General features: G+C 43.9%; 1 protein-coding gene and 1 long non-coding RNA gene across 2 annotated transcripts in view; one reads left to right on the top strand and one right to left on the bottom strand.

The window, feature by feature from the left end:
• Positions 1–12651, top strand: part of LOC119951686 — a 110715-nt gene that overhangs the window by 15138 nt on the left and 82926 nt on the right. The window lies entirely within an intron of this gene.
• Positions 2735–11172, bottom strand: leap2 (liver-expressed antimicrobial peptide 2). Its single transcript, XM_038774912.1, has 3 exons — positions 11018–11172; positions 7085–7239; positions 2735–3132 (listed from the first exon to the last, which is right to left on the bottom strand). Exons 1-3 carry the CDS (start codon positions 11084–11086, stop codon positions 3096–3098), a joined length of 261 nt encoding a protein of 86 aa, XP_038630840.1. The 5' UTR covers positions 11087–11172; the 3' UTR covers positions 2735–3095.

Raw genomic sequence — 12651 nt, 5'->3', positions numbered from 1 at the left:
ATATTTACAAAGTTAATTCTAGTTAGAGTTAATATAAGAAATGCAGATGCTGGGAATCTTAAATAAATACAGAAAATGCTGGAAACGTTCAGCAAGCCATAGAGCAGCTTCATTTTTATTATTCATGGGATGTGGATATTGCCAGCTTGGCCAGCATTTATTGCCCATTCCTAATTGCACTTGATAAGATGTTGCTGATGAGCTGTCATCTACGACCTCTGCAGCACATGTGGTGCAGGTACACCCGCTGTGCTGTTAGGTAGAAAGTACCAGGATTCTGACACAGTAATGATGAAGAAAAAGTGATATATTTCTAAGTCAAGATGGTGTGTGACTTTGAGGGGAACTTACAGGTGGTGATGTCCCCTTGCCAAGCTTTTCCAGTGCAGCTACAACACTGGCATCTACCCAGCAATGTGGAAATGTTCTCAGCTACATCCTGTACAGTAAAAGCAGCAAGTGTCTCATTTCCTGACCCCCCTCCCAAAGCCTGTCCACCATTTATAAGGCACAAGTCAGGCGTGTGATGGAATACTCCCCACTTGCCTGGGTGAGTGCAGCTCCAACAACACTCAAGAAGCTCAACGCCGTCCAAGACAAAGCAACCCAATTGACTGCCACTCCTTCCACAAACATTCACACCCTCCACCACCAAAGAACAATGGCAGCCATGTGTACCATCTGCATGATGCACTGCATGAACTCACCAAGGTTCCTTAGCAGCACCCTCAAAACCCAGGACCACTACCATTTAGAAGGACAAGGGCAGTGGACACATAGGAGCTCGCCTCTCCAGTGTGACCTGTGGCACCCACCTGTCAGCCTTTTTGGGTAAATACCTAGGGCCCCAAGAAAATTTGCCCATTATCTTTATTTTTCGCCACACCTCTGAATATTTCCAGCTTTTTCTTATTCATGTAAGAGTTGAGTGAGTGCACAGAATGAAAGAGCTGCTATGTTAGCTAAGCTGTAATAATTTAATTTCCATACTATTTTTCTTTAGCACCTTTCTATGAATTTCAGTTCTGGGAGTGACACATATTTTACACCCAGTGTTTACAAGTACTTCCAATTCAAGTATTGCCGAGATTAGAGGCAAAGTAAAGATCCTCCTTTACTTTACCATCAAGCACTTCTAACCCAGGCATGGCAGAGACTAAATGCAGAGGAAAGCTCTAGCTCACTTCTAATTAGTGCATATCACTGGCCAGTGCCTCAGATCTCACCTACGGTTCTGTGTTTTAGACACCATGAAAGAAAGGACACATTGAAGCGATGGCAGTGGAATAGAGAAGAACTATAAGGCTGACACTGAGAATCAGAGTATTAAATTTAAAGAAAGACTGGACAAACTGGTGCTGGAAAGAACTCTATAGAGGGTTAAAATATATTAAAAGGTCTTGTTGTTTCTCTTCCCTCACTTAGTGGTGCTCAAGGCAGACTTTTATCTATTTCAAAAGTGAGTTTTTAAAACTTTGAGCGGTTGCTAGCCTGTCGCTAGAGGCTTAAAGCTTGAGGGGTGCTGCTCCACACCAAATATGGCTAACCAGGCATCTCTCCCGCTATTACTACCTGCCATTGGTGTGCAGGAAGGATTAAGCAGGTTGACACTCAACCTGTTAGTCGCATGATGAGCACACCTTCCTTGGCTCTCTGGTCCTGGAATGGGACTTGAACCTGGATCGTTTGATTCAGAGGTAGGAACATTACCCACTGCACCACAAGACATTCTCACATTAAATACCGTAGGTGGGGTTAATTGAAGGCTCAACCCTTTGAATGGTGTACGCAAGTGATGGCAAATGCCTTAGACCAGGGGTGGGCAAACTTTTCCGTGCAAGGGCCACATTCAGAAATTCACAATTTTAAAGGGCCGCATAGTATATTAAGTAAAATAATTACTTCACCCGGTTATGATTCTGGGCGCCTCATATAGAACATAGAACAGTACAGCACAGAACAGGCCCTTCGGCCCTCGATGTTGTGCCGAGCAATGATCACCCTACTCAAGTCAACGTATCCACCCTATACCAGTAAGTAACCTAACAGCCCCCCCCCCCCATTAACCTTAAAAAAAAAATTTTAATTTAAAAAAAAAAAATTTTTTTTAATGACTTGGTGGGTCGCATAAAGACCTTTGGCGGGCCGCATGCAGCCCGCGGGCCGTAGTTTGCCCACCCTTGCCTTAGACATTCAAGAGGTATTTAGAAGAAGGGATGGGAAAAATAACTATTTTATTCTGGATTGGCCTCCTGATTGTGGAGTTTTGTTCTAAAAACCAGCTCACAACAGGAGCCAGGAGAAGAATGGCAAATACATTTCAGGTTGGGTCCTTACAACCAACAAAGATAGGAAACTCGTATTCCATTAATTTGAGCTGGGTTGGAAAACTCAAGTAAACCAAAGTGCACTGACAGGAGCCCCATTCAGGATACCTACAGATAATTTGGATATTAAGGACGGTCAAAGATTGGATTGAGATCTTGTGTAGTTTAAAAAAAATAAATTTAGAATACCCAATTATTTTTCCAATTAAAGGGCAATTTAGCTTGGCCAATTCACCTGCACATCTTTGTGTTTGTGGGGTGAGACCCACGCAGACACGCGGAGAATGTGCAAACTCCAGACGGACAGTGACCCGGGGCCGGGATCGAACCTGGGTCCTCGGCACCGTGACACAGCAGTGCTAACTACTGCGCCACCATACCGCCCCTGAAATCTTGCACTGTTACACTTTTTTTTTCAATTTACATTAATTTTATAACAAAATAATAAGCAATGTTTAACATCCATGTAATATAAGTAAGCAGATTAGTCATGCCACAATAACAGCGGCAATACACGATTGTCTCTCATAGGGAGATCAAAACAGGGGAGAGGTACAAAGACATACAGAAATATTTGAAAATGGAAGAGGTATCAGGAGGAGTGAACAATGCTTTTACTTGCAGAACAAAAGCATGAAAAGGAAAGCAAAAGTAAATAAGTAAGACCCAGGAAAATTGTTTTCATCCTGGATCAGCACCTCATTTCACCACTATTCAGTTTGCTTAATGTGGTTTGTCTTGATGGATGAAATACAAGAATGTCTTTTCTCAGGACACAAATTTTGAATGTGTGCAATGCCCATCTCTGTGAAAATAGAATAATGCAGTGTGCATTACAATGTCAAGTAATATCCAAATATGTTACAATCAATGCAAATCATGAGCAATATCTTATAGTATTCGAACATCCTATCATGTTGAGCAAAGAGACTGCCAAAGTTATTACGAAAGAGAAAATGCTGGAAAATCTCAGCAGGTCTGGCAGCATCTGTGGGGAGAGAAAAGAGCTACCGTTTTGAGTCCGATGACTCTTTATCAAAGCTAACAGACAGAGAAAGTGGGAAATATTTATACTGTGGAGTGAGAATGAAAGATGAGTCATTGTCACAGAAACCAAGGGAAACCGGGTGCTAATGGCCACAGAAACCAAGGGGAAGGAGTGCTAATGGCAGTCCCCAGAGAGAACAAAAGATGTGAAAGGTCAAACAGCAGGGAGACTAACATCAGAGGATGAACTGTAGATGTGGGAGGGGCAGCAGGAAACAAAGAGGAGTAGGATGAAGGAAAGGTGGATAAGATTGTGGGGGGGAATTAAATATATATTAAGGAAGGAAGAAATGGTATAAGACAGTTAAAATGAAATGGGATGAAAACAAATGGGTTGAGGTGGGGTAGAGCTGATCATCTGAAGTTGTTGAATTCGATGTTCAGGCCGGAAGGCTGTAGCATACCTAACCGGAAGATGAGATGCTGTTCCGTCCGTTTGCGTTGAGCTTCACTGGAACATTGCAGCAGGCCAAGAACAGACATGTGGGCATGGGAGCAGGGTCTTTTGTTAAAATGGCAAACAACAGGGAAGGTCAGGGTCCTGAATGCGCACAGACTGAAGATGCTCAGCAAGGCGATCACCCAGTCTGCGTTTGGTCTCTCTGATATAGAGGGGACCACATTGGGAGCAGTGAATGCAGTTGACCAAATTGGAAGAGATGCAAGTGAAATGCTGCTTAACCTGGAATGAGTGTTCTGAGCCTGGGATGTTAAGCATGGAAGAGGTAAAGGGGCAGGTGTTACACCTTCTGCGATTGCATGGGAACGTGGATGGGTGATGGGAGAGGTACTGGGAATGGTGGAGGAGTGGACTAGGTTGTCTCGGAGGGAACGGTCTCTGCGGAATGCTGACAGAGGGAGTGAAGGGAAGGTGTGTTTGGTGGTGGCATCACGCTGGAGTTGGCGAAAACGGTGAAGGATTATTCTTTGCTTATGGAGGCTGGTGGGATGAAATGTGAGAACGAGGGGGACTCTATGCTTGTTCTGGGAGGGAGTGGAGGGGACGAGGGTAGTGGCTCAGGGGATGGACCGCACAATGTTGAGGGCCCTGTCCACAACTGTAGGTGGGAAATCACAGTTGAGGAAGAAGGAACTCATTTTCGAAGCACTATTTTGGAAAGTCGCATCATCGTAACAAATGCGATGGAGGCGAAGAAGTTGAGAGAAAGGGATGGAGTCCTTACTAGGACGGTGTAGGGTGTGAAGAGCTGTAGTCCAGATAGTTGTGGGAGTCAGTGGGCTTGTCGTGGATATTAGTGGATCGTCTATTGCCGGAAATGGAGACAGAAAGATCAAGGAAGGCAAGGGAAGTGCCAAAGTTATTACTTTTTGTTTCAATTCCCATGATATCCTTGCACTTTATTTCCATTAGAAATGTACATTCTCCACTGAAAATACATGCAATCTGCTTGTAAACACTCAGTACTATGAAGTCAGGCATACATATATGAAATCATCCAGTTTCATGTTAAGACATATCGAGCATAAGCATACAACAAAAAAACTGAAAAGAAACTCAAAAGATCATAGAATTATTGAATAATTATGATCCGCCATATCCTTGTCTTCGTTTTCCTTTTCATGCTTTTGTGCTTGTTTTCTGTAAGCGCAATTCACTTGGTACCACTCCCCTGCCTTTTCCCCATACTTGGTAAATTATCCACTTTCAGATAATTAACCAATTCCCGTTTGAACGCAAACTTAGTTGACCTTGCCTCCACCGGACTGTTAGGCATTCCAAATCTTAACCACTCACTGTGTGAAAATGTTATTCCTCATGTCGCCATTGCTTCCTTTGCCAATTATCATAAATCTGTCAATAGGGGCAGCACGGTGTCACAGTAGTTAGCACTGCTGCCTCATGGTGCCAAGGACCCGGGTTTGATTCCGGGTCACTGTCTGTGTGGAGTTTGCACATTCTCCCTGTGTTTGCGTGAGTCTCACCCCCACAACTCAAAGAAAATGTGCAAAATAGGTGGATTGGCCATGCTAAATTACCCCTTAATTGGAAAAAAAAAATTATAAAAATAAATAAATAAATCTTTCAGTTGATTTTCAGCTTCCTGGCCTGCCCCAACTCAATCCCATCTATCCCCCACTTGGCCACCTGCCATTTGCTGTTCAGTTGCTCCCATTAACGCATTTTGCTATCTCTTTTGCCACCATTAGCAGTTGTCTTTTTATTTTATTTTAGTTTCATATACTTAATGATCTGTTTGAGCTGCTCGCAGCAAAATACTTCTCACTGTACCTTGGTACACGTGACAATAAACAAATCCAATCCAATCTTCATCCCTAATGACACCATTAATATTACCCTTTGTCTTATGTCCAGGACAATATTGCCCATACCTCCTTTGCCCCAACCTATCTCTGGTCTTCTATTCTACTCCACCTCCTTTCCAACTATTTGTATTTCTACCTTGCTTCAGTTAATTAGAAAGCTAATTTAGATCCAAAATGTTAACTCTCTCTCCACAGTTGCTGCTAGACCTCGTGAGTTTATCCAGCATTTTCTTCCAGATTTTTATTTTATTTTATTTCAGATTTCCAGCACCCGCAGTAATTTAGTTTGATTACCTTAAGTCTGTGCCCTCTAATTCTTGACCCTTTTACAGTGGGAACGGTTTCTCCCTATCTACTCTGTCTGACTCCTCATGATTTTGAATACCTTTATCGGGTCGCCTCTTAACCTTCTCTTCTCGAATCTATACACTTAACTGAAGTTCCTCAACCCTGCAACCAGTCTTGTAAATCTTTACTGCATTCTCTCTTATGTCTTCACATCTTTCCTGAAGTGGGGTGCCCAGAACTGGATGCAATACTCCAGTTAAGGCTAAACCAGTGTTTTATACAGGTTCAACAAAACTTCCTGGCTTTAGCACTCTCTGCCCTTATTAATAAAGCCCAGGATGAGCTTTACCAATATCTGATATGTGGGAAGCTTTTAAAGGCTTGTTGATTGAAGTGCAGGACAGGCATATCCTCGCAAAAATGACAGGATTCGGGAACCATGGATGATAAGGGAAATTGTAAGCTTAGTCAAAAGGAAAAAGGAAGCATATGATAGGTCAAGGCATCTAAAAACTGATGAAGCCCTGGAGGAGTACTGTGAAAGTAGGAAGGAACTTAAACGTGGAATTAGGAAGGCTAAAGGGGACCATGAAATGTCTTTAACAAACATGGCCAGTTTACCGGATTCATCCTAGTGTCCAGGTTAGTGCCAAGGAAATTCCTTCCACGCCACGGATCATGACATGCCAGACATTCTTGAACCCCATCAATGACCACTCTAACCAACCTGCCATAGGTAAAATGGAAGCAGTGGCAGGAAGGGATGCTTAATTGGCCATTTAAGTGGCTTAATAGGCTTCAAGGTGGGAGGGCCTTCTTCCACTTTCTCTGCCACTGGTAACATGTATGAAGGTGGAAAAATCATAGGGACTCCACCCCCTGCTTTTTCTCACCATTTTACTGCCCTCCTCTTCTCCCGACCCATCCCTATATGGCTGGTAAAATCTAACCCTTACTGAGCACGTGCAGTGGGATGATTGAAGTTATTATACTGCATTTGGAGCCTGAGCTGCAAGGCGGTTATTCATTGTTATACCACATGTAGAGTGTGAACTGGAGGGGAGTTATTTGCAATTACACAAGATTATGCACAGGCAGTTATTTGCCCCCAACATAATTATTTTATACTCCAGTACCTGCAAGTTTTTGTGCGACACTCATGGCTGTGCTGACAAAAGGCTTGAATGGGTTTACTGCCACTGACCATCCTCCAGAAAGGAGTGTTCCGGGAAACACGCCGAAGAAGAGGAGACATCTGAACTAATTCATTCTGGATGGGCTTTGAATCCAACTAGAGTAAAATAAAGCAAAATCATTGCTAAATAGAAAATAAAGAATAATATATTCCCAAATAAACAGAATAAATACATAAGTAATAACTGTACATGAATTTATTCAGCAGAAATACAATACTTTCAAAGGTACAGAAATTTAAATAAAGACCAGGAGACTAGCAAAAGGGTGACTGTAGGCATTTCAAGGTTTCTCACTTGAGCAACAGCAGCTTTCCAGCAGCTATGCTGAAGCCGCTGGAGGAGGACCTCTTTGGAGTAGAAATATTAAAATTACATTGCAGTAAGGGACTATTATTATTATTATGGGCTGACAATGGTGACAAGCGTTCTTAAGGTTATTGTTGCTTGGACGATTACAAACTTGTTTTTTCCAAACTTGCAGTTTATCTGCAGTGCGTTTTCACAGCAAATTGTGAGTTTGCATTGTCAGGGTATCCTATATATATATAAAATTGGTTCAATAGTTTCAATGATCTTCACTGCAGAGTGAGGACTGGTAAAGTCCAGGATGCCAGTCGAATCTACATTTGAGTGTAATAAATACATCAACTGAAGCTCTGAGCAATCAATTCATCACTGATCTCCAGCCCTCTATTTCCTGCTGCTGCCTTGTCTTTGCACTGCTCTATTTCATCAGATGAGGTAGACTCTCTTGCTGTTCCTCTTCCAGGTATAGGCCTCTGAGACTTGTGAGGTTGTGCACGCAGCATATGACCATTCTGAGCAAGACTCTACTTTGACTGTCATGAACCTGGCACACAGACATATCCAGGAACCTAAACAAGGGATATTAGGAAGGAGGACTTGATGGAGACGTTCAGCCATGATCCTGTTGAACAGCAAAAAGGTCCTGTTCCTAGTCAAATCAAGCTCTCATTGTGCAATTGGGAGCCTACGTTACATTTACTGTTGTCATGCCAATTTTTCAGACCTCAAAAAAACCTGACAGCTGAAGCAGATTTTTTAAAAGCCTGAGTTACATTTAACAGTTGTCCCGGCAATTTTCCAGAACTCAAAAACCTTGGTAGCTCGAGCAGTTTTTAAAAAATTATTTAATGGGATGTGGGCGTGGTAGGACGCCAGCAGATTTTGCCCATCATTAATTACCCTTGAAATGAGTACCATGCAGGTCATTTCAGGGGGCAATTAAGAGTCAACCAATGTTGTGGGCCTGGAATCGTAGACCAGACCAGCTAAGGATGGCAGATTTCCTAATCAACGAACCAGATGGGTTTTTAATAATACTTGATGAAGCTGTTGTGGTCATCATTACTGAGGCTAGCTTTTTAATTCCACATTTATTAATTGAATTTAAATTCCACCAGCTGCCATGCCAGGATTTGAATCCATGTCTCCACGCCTCGGATTATTGGCATTGCCAATACATCCCCGTCTCCCTTTTTAAGTTAAGTGACTTTTAAAATTTTTTACAGGTCAATAGGAGCAGAAGTTTTCCACCCTTGCCCTGTTAGGTCTGGCATCACCCCTTCCAGATTACTTGGCACGTTCCCATGGCTACCCATCTGTGGCCTCCTGACGCGTGTTTGCCTGCCCAGCAACTAACCAGCCTATCAGTTTTGCCAGCTGCTGTATGGGAAACGGAAAAAGTAAATTTGAAAAAGGTCCTGCCATTAAATTTGTTAAACACATTAAACAGCCATCTTTTCTTTCCACTGGACGCTGCTCACATGCCTGTAAAGACTGGGGCCTTTGTAAAGAAATCAAACTCAGTCAGATTGATTAAGGGATCTGTAATACTCACAGAGTTAGTGTTCTGAAGAAACTTAAAGCATTAACCTGGAAGAATTCATGTCGATGCTATTTGAATGAAAATCGTAAATGCTTTTATAAAGAACTCATTATCAATCTTACTGCATGTAGTGCACAGAATAAATTTCCCCCTACATGTCTGTGGGAACCTGAGCCAAATAGGACTATCAGAGCTCAGAATTCTTTGGCCAATTTTTCACACCAAAGACGTGGACAAGAGCTGTTTTGAGTAAAGGTTTCCTAAGATTGGCTGGCAGCACGATGGCGCAGTGGTAGCACTGCAGTCTCACGGCGCTGAGGTTTCCAGGTTCGATCACGGCTCTGGGTCACTATCCGTGTGGAGTTTGCACATTCTCCCCGTGTTTGCGTGGGTTTCTCCCCCATAACACAGATGTGCAAGGTAGGTGGCTTGGACATGCTAAATTGCCCTTTAATTGGAAAAATTGAATTGGGTACTCTAAAAAATAAAAAAAAAGATTGGTTGTTCCGTGTCCTGGGGTAATGGGTCTGTAGGCAGACGAAAGGTAATGACAATGCTAGATGGAATGTTGTTTCTCTCAGAGACCAAATTATGGCCAATTTGTTAACAGGTTGGCAACTAATACTGTGATATAAAAAATAAGATGTGAGAGATTGGTCTTTTAAGTTGAATAATGTGAGAGAGTTGGCAGGCACTTGTGTTCTTTATTTTTGTTACAGCACATGTATCTATCTTGTACAATGTTCCAAATGACTCTCATTGTCCTGTATGTTTAATTTACCATGGATCAAAACAGCTTACATTTTGAACCAAACTGCATCTCACTTGTGTTTGTCGAGTCCACCTTCAATTTAATACACATGCATAAACCATAAAAGTCTGGTGTAGATAATAAGCAATGTTTATTTTTACACCTTGTGGTTCCACTATTGCACTAGTTGATATAGAACAGTCAGGGCCTGACACTAACTCTGTGTGAGCGAATGGATTTTTCAAAATAAACTTAGAGTACCCAATCTTCTTTTTCCAATTCAGGAGCAATTTAGCGTGGCTAATTCCCCCTACCCTGCACATATTTTTGGGTTGTGGGGTGAGACCCACACAGACACAGGGAGAATGTGCAAACCCCACACGGACAGTGACCCAGGGCCGTGATCAAACCCAGGTCCTCGGCGCCGTGAAGTGAATGAGTTTTGAATGAGTTAAAATCGGGTCCACAGGAGTGTCAACTTCAATAAAAGAACAGATGCTCATGCCGCTTAAGGGAGTAACTGACACCACTGATCCCAAGGATACCCTCAGCAGTTCTGAATCTCACAAGAACTTATCTTAGAATGGAAATGAGTGAGAAATAGACAAACCTCTCTATCAATGTTCATCTATCCTACACAGCATCCCAAAGTAGTATTCAGCAGTCGTTTAAAAGCATTAAGCTATGATTCATTAATTACCTTTCTACTAATTTACTCAGTGTGTTCTTTTTAGAACATTGGTTCACACATTTAAGCTCTTTGCCTTCACTATTTTGGATCATTGGGATAGATTTTCCTCGGGGTTCTCCAATCCTCGGGTGTTACTACAGTAGAAGATCTCGACAAACTTCAGTGTTTACATCGCTTTTCAAGTTATGCAGGATGAACAAGAGAAGCTGCATGAAAACTCTACCCCATTACTTTAAACTGCTGGACACTCCTGGTTATAGGTGAGCAGTTAATGATTCCAGCATAACTACTCCTACCTCTGGATTGTTCTGAAATGTGAAGATTTGTATTGGACTAGTACAATTATTAACATTATAAGCAGGACAACACATCATTGATAAATATTAATTTAGATTCAACTTCAGTAGGTCTTCTCTGTCCTTTTTCAATGATTTTACAACTTCCTCCCCAGAATAAAGAAAACCTATGGAAGCCTAAATGAAGAGTAATAATTTTTTTCGAAACATCTACCACACATTAAAAAAACATCGTCTCTTGTAATTTTGCAAATGTTTAGATCAGACTAACAAAAGTCTCACTCACCTGAGAACAAAAAGCCAATAAAGTAATGCATACAATCATTAGTCCTGTTTTCCAGCCTGTAGCTTCCATCTTTCAAACCTGTCAGGCAACCGTTTCAGCTGTTGTGACGCTTGCAGGTTGTGGGTTCTAGTCTGGCTCTATAAGTAGAGTTCTCAAGGACAGTGACTGTTCTAATCCACTCATATCTGCACAGACTGGCTCTTGCATCAGATTATTTGCCAAGCATTTGGCAACTTCAAAGATTATCTTTTAGCAATGAACCTAAATGAGTCATTCCTCAAACAAGAGGGGACAAAAAATTGCAAGACTGGACTTTGGTGAAAGTGTCATCAGTATTATTAATTGATTGGGAATGTCAGATATATTCACAAATCAAGGGCGCGATTCTCTGCACGCGCGTTGCGTCTGGGAAATGGGCTAGGAACGGGGCCGCGTCAATCACGTGCGCGATGACGCCGGAACGCGGCGACGATACGAACACGCCCACGTGACGCCGCCCGACGCCGTAAAAAGGCGCGGGCGAGCACAGAAACTAGGCCAGGATGTCGGAACTCAGGAGAGCAGCCCCGCGATTCGTTGAGGCTGACGTGGAGACGCTGCTCGAATCAATCGAGCAGAGGAGGGGCATCATCTGCCCGCGTAGAGGGCATCGCCACCCTGCCAGCGCGGTGCACCAGGCCTGGCGTGAGGTGGCTGCTGCCGTCAGTGCTGTGGGGCAGACCCCTCGCTCTGCAGAGCAATGTCGGAAGAAGATGCACAACCTCACCAGGGCTGCCAGGGTAAGTGCCAAGAGGATGCCCCCGGGTCACAACCATCCCTCCCCCCTTTACTTAATCCCCCCCCCCCCCCCCCGGCACGGGGGGTGGAGGGGGATTGGGACAGAGTGAGTTGAGGGTGGTTCACAAAGTAGTCACAGACTCAGCGCTCTGGCCCCTGTGGAGAGATGCAATGGTCTTATTACAACTTGACCCCCAAACTGTGCCAGTATCTGAACGGACTGCTGATACCTGCCGTATTGTAATGATCTACCTATGCCCCCTCCCCCAACAGGACAAGACCGCTCACAACACTCGTGAGCGGAACAAGACTGGAGGGGGTTCGCACATCCTGCACCCCCTCACCACGTTTGAGCAGAGGGCACTGGACCTTGTTGGGGGATCTGCCACCCGGGAGATCGCGCAATGCGAGGTTGGCGGAGCTGCAACAAGTTAGACAACCCTGTATGACAAACACCCCCCCTCCCCTATCCTCTGTCCCTTCACACATCCTGCCCACTTGGACACCTCCCCCATCCTCTGTTCCTTCACGCTCTGCTCACTGGGACACCTCCCCCATCCTCTGTCCCTTCACACCCTGCTCACTGGGACACCTCCCCCATCCTCTGTCCCTTCACACCCTGCTCACTGGGACACCTCCCCTATCCTCTGTCCCTTCACACATCCTGCCCACTTGGACGCCTCCCCCATCCTCTGTCCCTTTACACTCTGCTCACTGGGACACCTCCCCCATCCTCTGTCCCTTCACACCCTCCTCACTGGGACACCTCCCCCATCCTCTGTCCCTTCACACCCTGCTCACTGGGACACCTCCCCTATCCTCTGTCCCTTCACACATCCTGCCCACTTGGACGCCTC

Source organism: Scyliorhinus canicula, chromosome 17 (assembly GCF_902713615.1).
Source record: "Scyliorhinus canicula chromosome 17, sScyCan1.1, whole genome shotgun sequence".
NCBI lineage: Eukaryota > Metazoa > Chordata > Chondrichthyes > Carcharhiniformes > Scyliorhinidae > Scyliorhinus > Scyliorhinus canicula.
Note: the sequence above shows the minus strand (reverse complement) of the source record. Positions and strands in the feature narration are given on the sequence as shown.

Excerpts from the sequence above, each read along its gene's own strand:
- leap2 (XM_038774912.1), bottom strand. The coding sequence starts at position 11,086 with ATGGAAGCTACAGGCTGGAAAACAGGACTAATGATTGTATGCATTACT. Across the intron at positions 7,240-11,017 it reads TATTGGCTTTTTGTTCTCAG|TTGGATTCAAAGCCCATCCA; the intron begins GTGAGTGAGACT and ends ATTTTACTCTAG. Across the intron at positions 3,133-7,084 it reads TGTCGCACAAAAACTTGCAG|AGATGGGCATTGCACACATT; the intron begins GTACTGGAGTAT and ends CTATTTTCACAG.